The sequence below is a fragment of the Ophidiomyces ophidiicola genome (genome assembly GCF_022830035.1).
Source record: "Ophidiomyces ophidiicola strain CBS 122913 chromosome Unknown scaffold_35, whole genome shotgun sequence".
Classification (NCBI taxonomy): Eukaryota; Fungi; Ascomycota; class Eurotiomycetes; order Onygenales; family Onygenaceae; genus Ophidiomyces; species Ophidiomyces ophidiicola.
Window position 1 is genome coordinate 166630 of NW_026054675.1, and position 14428 is coordinate 181057.

The 14428-nt window shown below is 46.0% G+C and overlaps 4 protein-coding genes and 2 non-coding genes across 6 annotated transcripts; 2 read left to right on the forward strand and 4 right to left on the reverse strand.

Annotated features, from left to right (window-relative positions):
- Nucleotides 1–1432: 1432 nt before the first annotated feature.
- LOZ57_006083 (uncharacterized protein) lies at nt 1433–2696 on the forward strand (the record flags this gene model as incomplete). The annotated part of the gene is made up of 3 exons (XM_049255106.1): nt 1433–1743; nt 1812–2200; nt 2260–2696. The coding sequence occupies 3 exons, from the start codon at nt 1433–1435 to the stop codon at nt 2694–2696; spliced, it is 1137 nt and encodes a 378-aa protein (XP_049105961.1).
- A 461-nt stretch (nt 2697–3157) lies between these two features.
- Nucleotides 3158–6714, reverse strand: LOZ57_006084 (uncharacterized protein; the record flags this gene model as incomplete). Its single annotated transcript, XM_049255107.1, has 6 exons — nt 3158–4238; nt 4291–5722; nt 5802–5952; nt 6005–6472; nt 6529–6596; nt 6660–6714. The coding sequence occupies 6 exons, from the start codon at nt 6712–6714 to the stop codon at nt 3158–3160; spliced, it is 3255 nt and encodes a 1084-aa protein (XP_049105962.1).
- Nucleotides 6715–8241: 1527 nt separating this feature from the next.
- Nucleotides 8242–8315, reverse strand: LOZ57_006085. The gene has a single exon. It is a non-coding gene; the product is annotated as a tRNA-Asn (tRNA).
- Nucleotides 8316–9050: 735 nt separating this feature from the next.
- On the forward strand, nt 9051–9124 carry LOZ57_006086. The gene has a single exon. It is a non-coding gene; the product is annotated as a tRNA-Asn (tRNA).
- Nucleotides 9125–9917: 793 nt separating this feature from the next.
- Nucleotides 9918–12593, reverse strand: PBY1 (putative tubulin--tyrosine ligase pby1; the record flags this gene model as incomplete). The annotated part of the gene is made up of 3 exons (XM_049255108.1): nt 9918–11256; nt 11452–12482; nt 12582–12593. 3 exons carry the CDS (start codon nt 12591–12593, stop codon nt 9918–9920), a joined length of 2382 nt encoding a protein of 793 aa, XP_049105963.1.
- A 383-nt stretch (nt 12594–12976) lies between these two features.
- Nucleotides 12977–14302, reverse strand: LOZ57_006088 (uncharacterized protein; the record flags this gene model as incomplete). The annotated part of the gene is made up of 4 exons (XM_049255109.1): nt 12977–13418; nt 13495–13935; nt 14016–14200; nt 14255–14302. 4 exons carry the CDS (start codon nt 14300–14302, stop codon nt 12977–12979), a joined length of 1116 nt encoding a protein of 371 aa, XP_049105964.1.
- Nucleotides 14303–14428: the final 126 nt, after the last annotated feature.

The window sequence follows — 14428 nt, forward strand, 5'->3', positions numbered from 1 at the left end:
GGAGTGGTTTTTTAAAACCCATTTTGGTCCAGCCAAGTCCTTTTCAAATGCAATGTCAATCACACCCATTTCATCACTTTTGATAACAAGATATCCCCCTGCCTGGAGTTTAACGTCGTGAATCATGGCTCGATATTCATTTGACTCCTCTAATCCATTCGATAGATCCGTGTAAACCCAAAGACAACTATAGTCAGAAGTGAAAGGTGTCCAAGCTTCCATCGCCGTACAGCCATGTAGAGTATCAAGTCCAGTAGCAGAGCAAACACAAGCCCGGGGATCATATAATAAACGCCATAACCGCCATCTTCCCGAAGTTGCGGGGCTGTAATATCCCTGACATAAGTCCTACCACCGACAATGACCAGATGGATTCGGAGTGTGTTGCCCTGCGTAATGAATATTGTTTCCAAAAATCTATGTTCAGATAAGGGGTGGGAGGCTTCTATTGCGTAGTTGTCTTGCAGTTCTCATGACATATATTAGGCGCCCGATGTCGTATTTGAGGATTTGGTCCCAGATCTCCGATGGCAGTGTGTGGATCAGTTGTCTCAACTCTAGTTTTTTAGGCCCTTCCTCCGCTTCAGAATTCAAAATTTCCAAATCTGGAGAATTGAGATTGACAGAGAGGCTTGCCTGTGAAGAAAGATGAAGAGGAGGGGGGAAGAAAGCACCATCTATGCTTGGAGGTGGGAGTGTACGTGAGAGAAAGGTTGGCTCAACAACATTAATTAAAGAATATATTTGAGAGGGTGAAAGACCTTTGAAAAGTTGATAACATCTCTAGTGCAAAAGAAACGACCTGAGCTTGTATGGAAGTGCGGGATAAATTTGGGTACAGCTCAATCGAAGATCTTGTATCATTATCACGGAAAATTCCTCAAGTTGCCAATCATCTGGAGTGGAAAGACGGGCAGAAATGGAATTCATAGTAGGAAGAATATAGAACCGACCTAGCTGTGTTATTTTAACATCTTGCTGGCATAGTGGGCAGGCAAAATAATAGAACCCTTTCATTGTAAGCTAGAAGTCGGCACAGAGTAACTGATGAAGGGTACTCCGTATATGGAGTGGAGTATTGATAGTATCAGGTAGTTTCATTCGAAAGAGTAAGTTACTTCACACTGATTGCTAGTTAGTTATGGAGTAGATAGCTACTCTTAAGTAGTGGTTAGTGGTTAGTTACACAATCTCCATGCAAGGCTTTGCCTCTGTTGCTCATATGTTCCGCTCAAGTGAGGCTGGGATTAGTTAAGTAACGTTACCCGTGACATTGCCAAGCCTCTTAACTAGTCTGCAAAGAAGATTCACCGCGATAAGGAAACTAGTTATATAGTACTCCGTACTCCGTACGGAGTATATTGCGGCTTCGGGCCATATTTATGAAGGGTGCTGGAAGCACAGATAATCATCAGTAACCAAATAATCAAACATGGCTGACTACGAACGCGAAGAGCACAGAGTGTATCGTTCCAAAAGATCCAAGCCTTCCCATAATTTTTCAAGATCACGCTCCCGTTCACCACGCAGAAACAGCCACCGGCATGCCCGCCTACGAAGCCCCGATGCCAGCAGTACGATCCCGCCATCGTTGCCGTTCGGCGCAATACCACTATCGAAGCGCGACATATCCCGTTATCAGCCTATGTTTGGGACCTATCTGGATATTCAAAAGGGCCTCGATATTACAGAATTAAGTGAGCGGGAGGTAAAAGGGAGATGGAAGAGCTTCATGAGAAAATGGTATTGAAGCCCACCCTTTGAGTTTTTCCTTTAACGATATATATGCTAGCTTTAGCTACTTGTAAAAGCCATGTACTGACGTACTTGAGGAACCGTGGAGAGCTCGCAGAAGGATGGTATGATCCACAGACATTTGAAAAAGCTCGAGATAGCACATTTGCTAGCGAGCGTCCCGAAGCTCGGAGCTCGCAGCAGCCAAGGTCCTATGATCTATCTCCTTGGAGACGTCGCTCAGCGACGCCCAACACAGGACGGCCGAAATCTCGCATCGATATGGAAACCACCGACGTTCGAGAACGAGGCTTTGAGGTAACCGAGAGTTTGGATAATGAAGATGAAGAATCTTACGGCCCTCAGTTACCTATCGACAATTCGTCTCTCGTTCTAGACCGTCCCGAGCCGATAGAAAGACCCGGCCCTAAGATCCCTACGATGCAGGATTTACAACTTCAGCGAGGTATTTACAATACCATTCCTTACTAGATATCATTTCTCTAATCAGCTCCCCACCCACAGAAACCGCGCTTTTGTCCGCGCAAGAAGCCCAAGAAGCCCAGAGGCTCTCTCAGAAACACTCCATTTCATCCCACAAATCCGAACTACGTCAATTCGAAGAGGAAATCGCTCCTCGCGCCGAGCCAGGAACCCGCGAGCGCCGCCTTGAGAAGCGCCGCGAGGCCGCAGCTTCAAACCGCACCTTTGCGGAATCTCGTCGAGGGGCATCCCCTGGTGAAGCCCCCGATGCGGAGATGATGGGCGAAGAGGGCGATCTCGACTCTTTGAAACGCCAACGTGAGAAGGAGATGCGGAAGAAGAACGAACGTGAGATCCGGAAAGAAGAGGTGCTCCGCGCACGAGCGGCAGAGCGTGAAGAGCGATTGAAGACTTATCGGAAGAAAGAAGAGGAGACAATGACCTATCTTAGAGCTCTTGCTAAAGAGAAATTTGGATAAATAGCATCGAGTATGGAGTATATATATATACTACTCTACCGCCCTTGTTTCCCGTGTCAATTCCAGTGAAACGACATTACATGGTTATGTATGCAGATCTATTCAAAACATGCCTTCCTTTTTTTTGGGGGCAGTGCAAGCTGCTCCGTACAAAGCACTCTAAATATACCAACAAAAAGATACATGGATTTTCGCTATATAAATACATCTCTAAAATCAATGCTTATGAGAACATCATTCGTCATTTCGTCAAAGGTGTTAAAAAGTCTTTCAACAGAAGCAACTTCCTGAGGTAGTAGATCCCAAATTGTTTCAACACCTTGTATTAACTTAGAACAAGGCCCAGGCTGAGAGGGGGTAAAGAAGACTCCGTTAAGAGCACGAAAGCCATGACAGCCGCTCCATAAAAACAACAAAATAGAAAAAACACATGGAGATAACAATCAATCCGCTAATCACCTTCATGAATACCGAAGCCCATTTGCCGTTGATCGGGAACTCAAAGTACTCGTTCTCATTTCCCTTCTCCTCTTCCAATTAGTTCGGCGGCGTCGTCGACGGTGTTGTGTTAAAGAATTCTCATCCGTTCGAAAAACCGAATTTTGACCTATCGCTGATCCGGTGGGCTCACCATCCCCTTGAAAAGAATTTGTATCCCCATTCATCCTGATCATGAGACCTGGTGGCTCACTTTTCGACTGTGTTCGACGAATAAGGCGATTCTTTAAGTTATTTTCCACAGTCAAAGGCGTTTCTCCATCGTCATCATCATCGTCATCATCATGAAAGCTAACGCCCTCTTGGTTTCTTGCTAGACAATGTGGGAAGGAAGATGTCTTGTTGGCATTGGCAGTTGTTACCAACGAATTTGGGTGGAAAGCACAAGTAGGTCCATGTATATCATGATAGTCGGCTTTTGTCTCTGTGCTTTTTTCGCGGCCAGTGCGAATCTCCACGCTCTCTCCGGTATCACTTGCATAGCCACTAGGTGGCTGGTCGCTTGTGTATCGCTGATTTACAACACTTGGGTTCCTATTTTCCTGTAAGTAATATTGGCGCGAGGTACCCAAGCCATAGTTCTGTAATGCGCGGGGAATGAATTCTGGGGCCTCGGGTTTTAAACTTCTGCCGGGGCGATTTACACTCCTGGAATCGTCAATCACCGATACGGTTTCGCCGAATTCACAACCGCAATGCTCGCACACTTCGGGCTGGTTAACTGACATCTGCGGGGATATCTTACTTGGTTTCGAAGTACGGTGTCCATCAGGCAGTGATTCAGCACATTGCAGATTCGAGGGAGTTATTTCGATAAGATCTCGAGGATCCATTCCCAGAGCGGTATCTGCTAACATTTGAGGAGGAGTAACATCATTAAGAAGAGTCGGCATGGTTGCGTCGACAATAAAGCCTTGCCAGCTACACAAACGATGGTAGTAGCCTTTGCGCTTAAGAAGGGCGGAATGGGTCCCACTTTCAACTATTGCACCATCATTTACAACCAATATTTGATCAGCATTCATAATTGTGGAAAGGCGATGCCTAATGAAAAGGAGTCAGCCACAGAGTAATTATCGCAAGGACAAGAACATACGCAATCACTATTGTTGTTCTCCCAGCACATAGCAATTTCAAACTTCTTTGAACATGAATTTCTGTCTCACTATCCACACTGCTGGTTGCCTCGTCTAGAAGAACAATCTTCGGATTCTTGATCATGGCCCTGGCAATAGCAACCCGTTGCAATTCGCCGCCAGAAAGTTTCACACCTCGCTCTCCAACCAAAGTATCATAGCCGTCAGGGAAGCTCTTGATTTTATCATCAAGGGCAACTGCCTTACATGCATTTATGATTTCTTCATCGGTAGCATCCAACTTTGCATAGCGAATATTTGCCATGATTGTATCACGGAACAATACAGGGTCCTGTGGAACAACACCTAGGGTATCGCGCAAGCTACTGGTAGTAACCCTGGAGATATTTTGTCCGTCGATATGGATAGTGCCTGTAGTTGGATCATAGAGCCGACAAAGTAGCTTTAGTATTGTGGATTTTCCCCCTCCGGTTTTTCCAACGATTGCAGTAGTTTGACCAGAAGGGGCACGAAAACTCACACCTCCTAGGATTTTTCTTTTTCCATCATAAGAAAACCCGACTTGTTTAAACTCAACACAACCCTGTTCAAAAACCAAAGGCTTGGCATTGGGTATATCAACAATGGTGGGCTTTTGACGTAATAGCCCAAGTAGTTCCTCAGCATCGACCATGTCTCTTACAATAACACCAAATCCATTCGCAAGTGACTGAAGTGGGGCAGATAATTGAGCCCAGTAGCTGAGCAACATTACGAAGCTCCCAATTGGTTGAGCCCCGGAAGCTACTTCATACGCAGCAATAAAGCAGGCGGCCATCAGTCCTAATAGAAGAACCAATGACTGAACCGTGTTCTCCATACTATCCCAGAATCTATAAGCCACTCGTGATTTCAAATGGTTGCTGACAGCTGAACGATATCGAGAGTTTTCATAAGGTATTCGATTGAAATACGAAACTGTTTTCCAATTGTCGGTTGATTCACAAAGTATAGTAAATTCCTTCGATCGTGTTTCAACATAAGACTTTCGCTTTCGCTTCTGTCGGTCAACAACCTGGCCAGATGTCCATAAAAACATTACCGTGACGGCCGCTGTAACTAAAGCCATATAGGCATCAAATAGGTAGTAGAGGATACTGACAGCCAATGCTAAATCAACAATGGTAGGAATCACAAAAAAACAGATGTGATTGACGACATCTTTGATATACTGGCCACGAGCGATGGTCTGCCACACAGCCCCAGAGCTTTTGCCATCATGGAAATCACATGAAAGGGACATGGTATGATTGAATGCCGTTGTGCTCACTTTCTCATAGGAGAGATCTTCAAGTGGCATCCACATGAGAGTCCTCAGTGCTGATAAGCCACCGCTGGAGTTGAGCAAACGAAGGAAAACGAATATTACTATTTCCTTCCAAGGAACAACTCCTATTTCATAGTTAGGGGGATTGAGAATAACCTTAGGCATGATGATAGTTTAACAATAGAAAATAAATATTTTTCTTACCATTCGACTTTGATAGGAGGTTTGTGATTAATCCAAGCTGCAATGGAATCATTATGTTCATGACACGTTCCACGAGTAAACAGAGTCCAATTCCAGCGTAAAGTAGCTGGTAACCGGGCTTCCCTGAAGGCCAAAAGAACGGAAAAAGAGTCTATACTTTGATTTAGACATCGTATTCAATCATCCATGGAGAAGCAACGTACTTTCAAGAAGGCTAGAATTGCCCAGAGACTTTTTGGATCACTTATAGGAGTAGATTTATTATTACTACCGCTTTCTTCCTGGTTGCTTATTTTGGATGTTTCGCCCGCGTCAGGCTGGGGTTGCTGGTTCATCTGTGAGTTGCAGGAGCCGTATGCTTCGCCGTTGATACTATCCTGGGTCGCTAAAAGTGGTCTAATTTCTTCATCGAGAACTTTCTTTTTAGTTCGGAGGAAATGCAAACCAACAGTAGATAGCAAGAGCGCAACCAGGGCAGATGACCGGAAAGCTAGAATGAAGAATTCAGAGCTAGCATGTAGAATGGGTGTTTTTAAGGAAACGCAAAGAAGTATGCCTTCTGCAATTAAACAAATTGCCCATGTGCCATAGAATGGGTATGTTGGTGCCATTTGCTCTGAATGCCAGAGTAACTGTATGAACCAGAAAAGGGATGACACCCAGGAAGAGAACTGTACAGACAGCTGTTAGTGACCACAAGTGTGCGCAAGATAGTGCAAACACTCACGATTCTACTCTGTACCATTGCAGATCCAGTTTCAGGAGCCGAAGAAAGGGTTCGAAGTAGAGCATCTGCTACCTAGGGTTACAAAGGATACATCAGTGCACAGCCCTCTGTATCTGAAGTTGGTGTCTCACATGGCTCAAGAGTATTGCGGCCATAAGGCAGCGTATGACAAGTCGCCAACGCCATGGTAAGGGCGACTTCGTCTCGTCCCGACAGAATGACACAGTTCGAGCGCAGGTAGCAATTAAAAAGAAAGATGCACAAAACAGCGGCACTATGGAGTATAGAAGCTTGATAGTGGCTTGGTTGTTTCCTTCTGGAAGATCAGCCATGCTGCCGCCTGATTAAAGAGGGAGAATGAAGCACCGGGCACGACACTCAGGGCCACCGTGCGCAGGAATGGCCGGTGTACACGGGCCAGCTCGCGGCTCTTTAGTGACTAGTTAGTTAGTGCAAGGTTTGTTAACAGCCTAGTTGTCGCAGTAAGCCTAGCAAAAGAACATCGCCGATACAGCGCTGGCTGTGGAGCAGAGAAGAGAAGCGGTAGAGGTGACGTTGAAGCTGAGCAGCAGCGGATGAGGGAGAAGCAAAAAGCAGCGGCAGGCTGAAAGAGAAGGAAGCAGGCGCACGCACGCATGCGGAAGGTGCTGGCCGGAAAGAGAAGGGGTCAGGCAGCAGGCCCAACCACAGCTGAAGGTCGCGCCCGGAAGGGTAGGAACGCGAGGCAGCAGCAGTGCCGGCGGATAGACTGGTATATATACGCGGATGGGTGAATATCCACGCAGAGGTGACAGAAAGAGAGGACAGGCATTCACGCCAGCGCCGGCATAGCTGGAGGATCAAAAGGATGGCGCGGCTGATTGGCCTTGATGCAGGACGACGCACTTGCGCCCCCCCCGGTGAGGCCTCTGTGGACGGCAAGATTGTTACAACAGCATTGTTGCTTCGCCGCGGTGGTTCTGCGGCCACCGTCCTTGAGCGGTTGGTTGGGCCCTGTCACACAGGAGCAGGGGGACAAACTGGAAGAAAAATTAGCCATTCAGAGTCCATAGGTGTCCAGTTACAAGCTAAGTAGCGACAGGCTAGCAACCAGGACCCATACCGACCTCTAGCCAAACCTTCCAGGCTAACAGGAAGAATTGTCGGGAGTGGCGATGGAGCAATAATCGAGAACGAGATGTTATGGAAGTTCTACGAACGGCTCTATTATTCCATCTCCAGGTCAAAGGCCGAGAAAAAGCATAACTAGCAAGGAAGGTTGCAGCCCCAGAACGCGAACAAAGTCTGATTCGGACAGGGGCCAATTGTTTGGGCTTAACATGCTTCGAGCCGCGAGTCCGCGACATCTAATCGAATCAATAACCCTGCCATGCAGCCAGAGGGCCGCTTCGCGATGGCCATTATTACCCACTGGGGCGCGGGCGATTTTGACCCTTGTCTAGCACCTGCACTCGTCGCTTCACACCTGGAAACGTCAAGCATCTGGCCTGTACGGAGTACAAAATGTGTCTGTCCTACATGCATACATCGTTACGGTTCACATACGTACACGCGGATACAAAAAAATGTCAAGAAACTTTTAGATTCGATCACTATATCGAGCCTGTGCGGATACAGTGCTCCAGGCAAACTTTGAAACAACGCGCTGTACGGAGTACATGGCCGCGATGGATCCTGTGGAATAACTGAAAATTAAAAAAACCAAAAACTAACCGTCCCCGGGAAGGCTCGAACTTCCAACCTCCTGATTAACAGTCAGACGCGCTAACCAATTGCGCCACGGAGACTTGCTGTTTTATACTTACGGGTATTGTGTGTATTAGAAACAATAACTAACACTTTTGTTGCTTGAAAAGAAAACAATGTGATCAATATTCTTTTTTTCTTTCTAAAAATTCTATTTCATGACTCTCTTATTATAATTCTGAAAGTCTCTTAGCCATAGGAGTTTTTTTGACTACTTAGTAATACATTCTTGTAGAGGTAGCCTCGACGCTACTTGAGTCGTAAATCGATTGATAAAGGATTAAGGCTGTCTCTCTTCAACATCTGGCATTTTAACCTGATTAAGATGTACCTCTCTGCTGTTGCTAGACAGTATTCGGGAGGCTTCAACCAAAGATCACCGAATAAGCATAGAGATTAAAACGTATGCTCTCAATTAACATAGTATGGAACAGGATAGAAATACTCTCAAAACATTTCAATGATACTGGTGTACAGAGGATTGGAAATCAATATATATGCCTAAAAACGTTGTTGGTTTAGGAGGCGCCTCGGAGGCTAGGAAAATTCCGGGGTCAACTGCGAGATATGTGTACACAGCTGTGGACATATGTACGCAGTCTTTTTACAAGTATAGAACAAAGCTCAATAATAGTAGCATCTGCTTCCACAGTAATTATGCACCACTTGCACTACCGAATTAAGAAGGTTGAAGTACGATCGCCCTTCAAAGAAAAGTATTCTGTTCCGTACTCCGTACAAATGAGAATTTCAGGCGCACGTGATACCATAGTTGAGTCTCCGTGGCGCAATTGGTTAGCGCGTCTGACTGTTAATCAGGAGGTTGGAAGTTCGAGCCTTCCCGGGGACGATATTTTTGCTTCAAAATATCGCAGTATAGGATTTTTTAGTGTTACAGTACGGAGCACCTACTCCGCCATACTGACCAGATTAATCTAACAATTTTAACTTCACTAATCCACTCAGAGCGGTTTTTACCATTCCGCACTTGCAAGGATTGCCTGGTGCATGCATGGGGCGATTTTGGCGACACCTGGCAGAAATCTGATAGGTGAACCACCAGGCCAGAAGTCCAAGCACAGCTCGTACCAAACGTGGGCATCAAAACCCGGAAAACGCATGGCAATGTGCACTCTATCCACCAACGAAAAATACCCCCCAAGACTATTCAATTTTGAGCCTCCGAATTTAGAAACGATATGCTGCACCATGGAATTGCCATGAAATTGCAGTCGAAATCTGCTCGAACAGGACTCCACTTGTTGTATTGAAAGATTTTTCAACCCCATATCTTTGAATTTCAGGTTAGCCGGCGAAAACCACAATGCCACACGTGCGGAACTTCGAATAGAGATTAAGACTCAATTCAATATCTCCTCCTGACTGATCGGTTAGCACTGCGACATTTCACAACACATACAATGTTGCGCTAAGCCGAAGTAGAAAGACAGTAAGTACGGAGTATACTCCACAAATATGTATAGTCAAGTCAATAATAGTTTAGGGTATGAAAACGTAGTCTTGTGACACTAATCGTAAGTACTCCGTACTCCGTACGGAAAATAAAAATCAACTTCTGTTTGTTATGCCAAGCTTTCAACAAAACACAGTTTCGCGGCTATCCACTTCTCAAGACGCCATGGTCACCGGTTGAGCCCCAGGTCTAGACTGGCCACAAGGCGAAGCGACGTTGCGTCCTCATTGGCAGCCTTCTTTGAGTTGGCAAGATCATCGCCGCTGTCAATTCCAAAAAATGGCTTTACTGCAACGCTCATCACTTCCTCGAACAGTGTTCTGACAACTCTGTCTCTCAATTCCTCTCCCGTCTGTCGAAAATCGGGGAAGGCGTTCAATTCCAAGAGCCAGACGATCCCTTTCTCGTCGACTAAAAAGTCGATACCAAATAGCTCGAAGGCATTCGGAAGAGTCTGGAAATGTACCATCATCCCACGAGCCGCAGCCTCGAATACTTCTCCGGCCACAGCGCAGATCTGCTCGTAAACCTGCTCTTTCCAGTTCGATGGTAGCGTATCGGGCTTATCATCTAGCGCCCAGAAACGACGGACACTCCCTGTCGCGGCTGTGCCCGCAGTGCCCACTTGCAAGCATGTGTTTGTAAGGTGCCGGGTAAGCTCCTCGACCCCTCCTTTTTCCCACGGTGGAGCATAAGGCTTTTCCGCAAATAACGCCAGCATCTCCCTGTGTACATAGACCTTTAGGGAGCCTATTGCAAGTGCGTATACGCGAATATGGAATTTTCGGTGGCCTGATGAAGGCAACAAAAGCGGTGGGTGGATGTAAGGCTGCGCAATGAAATGGCGAAGTCGAGATGTTACAACCGCGTTATCAGGGACGTGCTGTTCGTTGAAAGACAGAGCCGCATCTGCTGACTCATCACTATGTTCTGCTTCGTCTTCGTCGTCGCCTTCGTCTTCGTCCCATTCCTCAAAAATGGACTGCAACGCTGATTCGCTATTAAAGAGTCGGATTCCTTGTCCGCGATCACTCATCCCTGGCTTCAGGATCCACCATTCTTTGTCTCGTTCCGCCTTTCCTTCGTTCTGCTCAAGACTGTCACGCAGCTCATACGCCTCGAAAAGAGCCTCATCTAAAAACTCTGCGAAGTCCAATTCAAAATCGACAGCGGGTTTGAAGTGCTTCTTGAGAATGCTATTGGGGTATTTTGTAATCCAACTTGAAATCGTGTTCGACAGGTAGTGTTTGCGAATAAGAGCTTTGCGAATCACATAGGAATTTACTAGTGAAGTCGACGGATGTTCAAACACATGGTCAAAATCGGATTTCTCGTAGACACAATACTGTAAGACCGGTGACGATGGGCTTGGAAGTTGGGATAGCGAAGGAATCAATTGATAGGGAATACCACTGAGCTTTTTCTGAAGAGATTCAAGGACAAGTGGCTGGACATATTTGTCGTCACAATCCACGATCGTGTATAACTTGGTCGCATTACTTGCTTCCCTGTGAAACGATAAACCCGACGCCGAGTTAGATTATTTCTTTTTTTTATTCTTACTTGTCCGGATATGCAGTAAGGCGGTGGAATATGAAAACAAAAACACAAGCATGCATGTCTATGATTTCTCGGAGAGCAAATCTACCTTCCAAATTTCTTTGAATGCCATCGAATCTATGCAAACAGGAACCGGGACTCACAACTTTATCTCGCCACTATAGCTTTGGAGATGCATAAAATTGGCTTTGAGCGGCGTTACACTGTGTAGGAAGAGAATGGTCAATAATACCCGCAGCCAATGAAGTATGAAGATGGGGGTTCCCGTCTTGCTGCCGGATGCTTCGTACCTAGTATGTCCCATTTTTACCGCCCATCCATCATTCCCGGGCTCGCTTTCGTCAACACTACGGTAGACATCGGTAAATTTTGGCGCCCATTTGAAATGCCTGTGGCGATATCGAGGTGCAGATGAGTTGTCACCGTCTTTCTGCGTCACCTCGCCCTCACGCAGTTGCTGCTCTTGTAGATCGGGCCCTTCACCACTGGACCCGGCATCAATTTCTTCGAAACAGCTTCCTGACTTCCATCGGTTGTCCAATATCGGCGTGTATAGTATCTTTCCGTGCTCCACGCCAGGCTCCAAGGGAACATTGATGCTGTATAGATCCACATCTTCTCCCCAATTCTTGTAGAGATGCTCGATTAAACGAATTGAGAGTCTGCATGCCTCGGCAATGATTACCGGGTCATGATGTCTGGAACTGAAAGCGTAAGAAAGTGCGATAGCCTTCACTCCACACATCGCAGCCTCCATTGCACCACCAATCGTCCCACTCGACAAAGAAAAAACCGCCGTCGTATTTCTCCCATAATTTGGACCGGATACCACTATATCTACTGGACCTCTGTCTTGATTATAATGGAATAACCCAATTTGGGCGCAGCTCGCGGGAGTTGAGTCGACGAGCATCCATTCGTCGACCCCACAATCAGGTTCGCCATCGAACCCTTGCGGTAGATGGTGAATTGTTCCATCGTCTTTATGGAGAGTACCTGGGCGGAAATACAAGGGTTTCACGGTGACACCAACAAGATGGGCTTTGCCGATCCATGACCTTTGCCTGTGAGGGAGAACAACAGAGACAGTGTGGCCAGCATTCTGAAGTGTGTTAACGAGAGAATGAACGTAAGGGGATGATTGATTTGAAGGAGGTCCATCGTCATTAATGATCTGAAACAAAGGCAGTCAGCAGGGTATTTCATCAACCCACCCTCCATATGTATTGCCTGGAACCCACAGCCCCTCCAACTCAGTAACAAGCACACTTACAAGAATATGCATTCTGAAATGCCAAAAGTCTCGGTCTCTAGTTTTATTTGCTCAATATATCCCCTTCAGGTAGAAAATATCGCACTAGATGCCTCTAATATGAGTGAACGTTCCGCAAGATTTTATCTGGTCATCTTTGCTCCGCAGTTTTCCGGAGAGTTTCAGTCAAACATGAAGGTTGCAAGCCAAAAAATGTCAAAAGAGCGCCAAGTGGAAGTTTGACTTTGCCCGAGACATAGAACTACTTAACATATATTACTTTTTATTAATTAATTGTAATTGAAAAAAGAGTCTATTGAGTCCATAAAACAACCCTCAGGTAAGGGCATAGTATATGATCAAGACTTCCTATTAGAAACTACTGGTATGAAATAATATGAAATAGATGAAGATATTCAATCTTCTTCGGCGACAGGCGCAACATGGCCTATTCTTCGTTTCGAGATGCCCTGTTTCTGAGAGCCTACATCAGATTGCGGTATTGATTGTATGGCGGCACTCTCTCCTATAGCGGAGATGTCTTCAAACCCTGTCAGCGATTCAATTGTTGTAGAGCCCGCAGTTCCGTCTTCTTCTTTAACCAGTGGGTCTTCATTTTTTGATCTATCTTTTGTCGAGAACCCCAGGATTTGAGAGCTATCCTCTCCGTCACTTTCGTCCTTTATTGAGATATCACTGTCGTCAGTGTCCGAACTCTCAGTCTTGAGCTCTGATTTCTTGGGTCCCTGTGCGGAATTTATTGCCATCCAAACAGAGGACATTGCTGCAACCGATGTGAGCCAGAACGTCGAGCTAAATATCACAAAGGAGAGAACCCTCCACTTATACATAAGCCACCTAATTAATTGTTAGCCTAAGTCCACTCAATGTCACATTGCTGGAAGTATTAGTGAGTAACATGAGACTGATATACCTTAATCCAGTAAACCTCGCATCAAATCTCACAGAAGCCGTGTAAAATTGCATCCGCTCCTCACTATGAATCTCCAGCCTCACAGTTCTTGGCAAGGATTTCTTTCCCTTCAAAAATTCCATCCGTTCCATCATAACAACATTTAATACCTCCGCTTCACGTTTCCAATTAAGAATGAAAAGGGGCATTCTTGAAAGCCTTCTGGCTGTATCCACCAGTGGTGAGGCGTACGGTAAAATTGCCGGCCTGCGAGACCGTCTTATTGTTGAAGAGTTGCTATCAACAGAATGGTGTGCTTCTAACAGAGTGAGATCGACCATAAAATTTCCTGCTGCAAGATTCGAGGGAGTACGCGGGAGGTAGAGGATGACCGACACATCGTAGGCCTGAGAATGGGCTAATCCTGGCCCGATCGCGACTGTACCAATTGGATTTCCAAACCTGAAAGCTCAAAGTATCACTCAGTCACTCACGAATAGCTAAAATATAAATCACTGGGGCGCTCTCGAAGTATTGCTTACCCAAATTGCAAATGCACTGGCCTTTCAACGCTGATTTGAGGCACGAAATTGTAGTAAAACGCGCAGTAGGACGCGATCGATACGCAGAATAAGAAACCAACAGCAGCTACAAAGAACAATGTTCCAACATAGGCACGTCGAGCGGACTTCGACGCGAGTGTTCGGAATGGAACAGTGATTGTAGACTGGCAATATCAGTTTACATGTGACTGGAAACGTGGATTTGGGTCGAACCTCACCAATGCATCTCCCGAGCCCATGCCATCTCTGAATTCTAGCCGAGCCATCTCATCATGTTGTAGAGAGGGTAGAATCGCGCTGATAGAGCTTGATGGAGGGCTATACGGAGTAATGAGTTAGGAAAGTTCATATTGTGGGAGTAACGAGTGGCACACGTCATACCCAGTTAAATA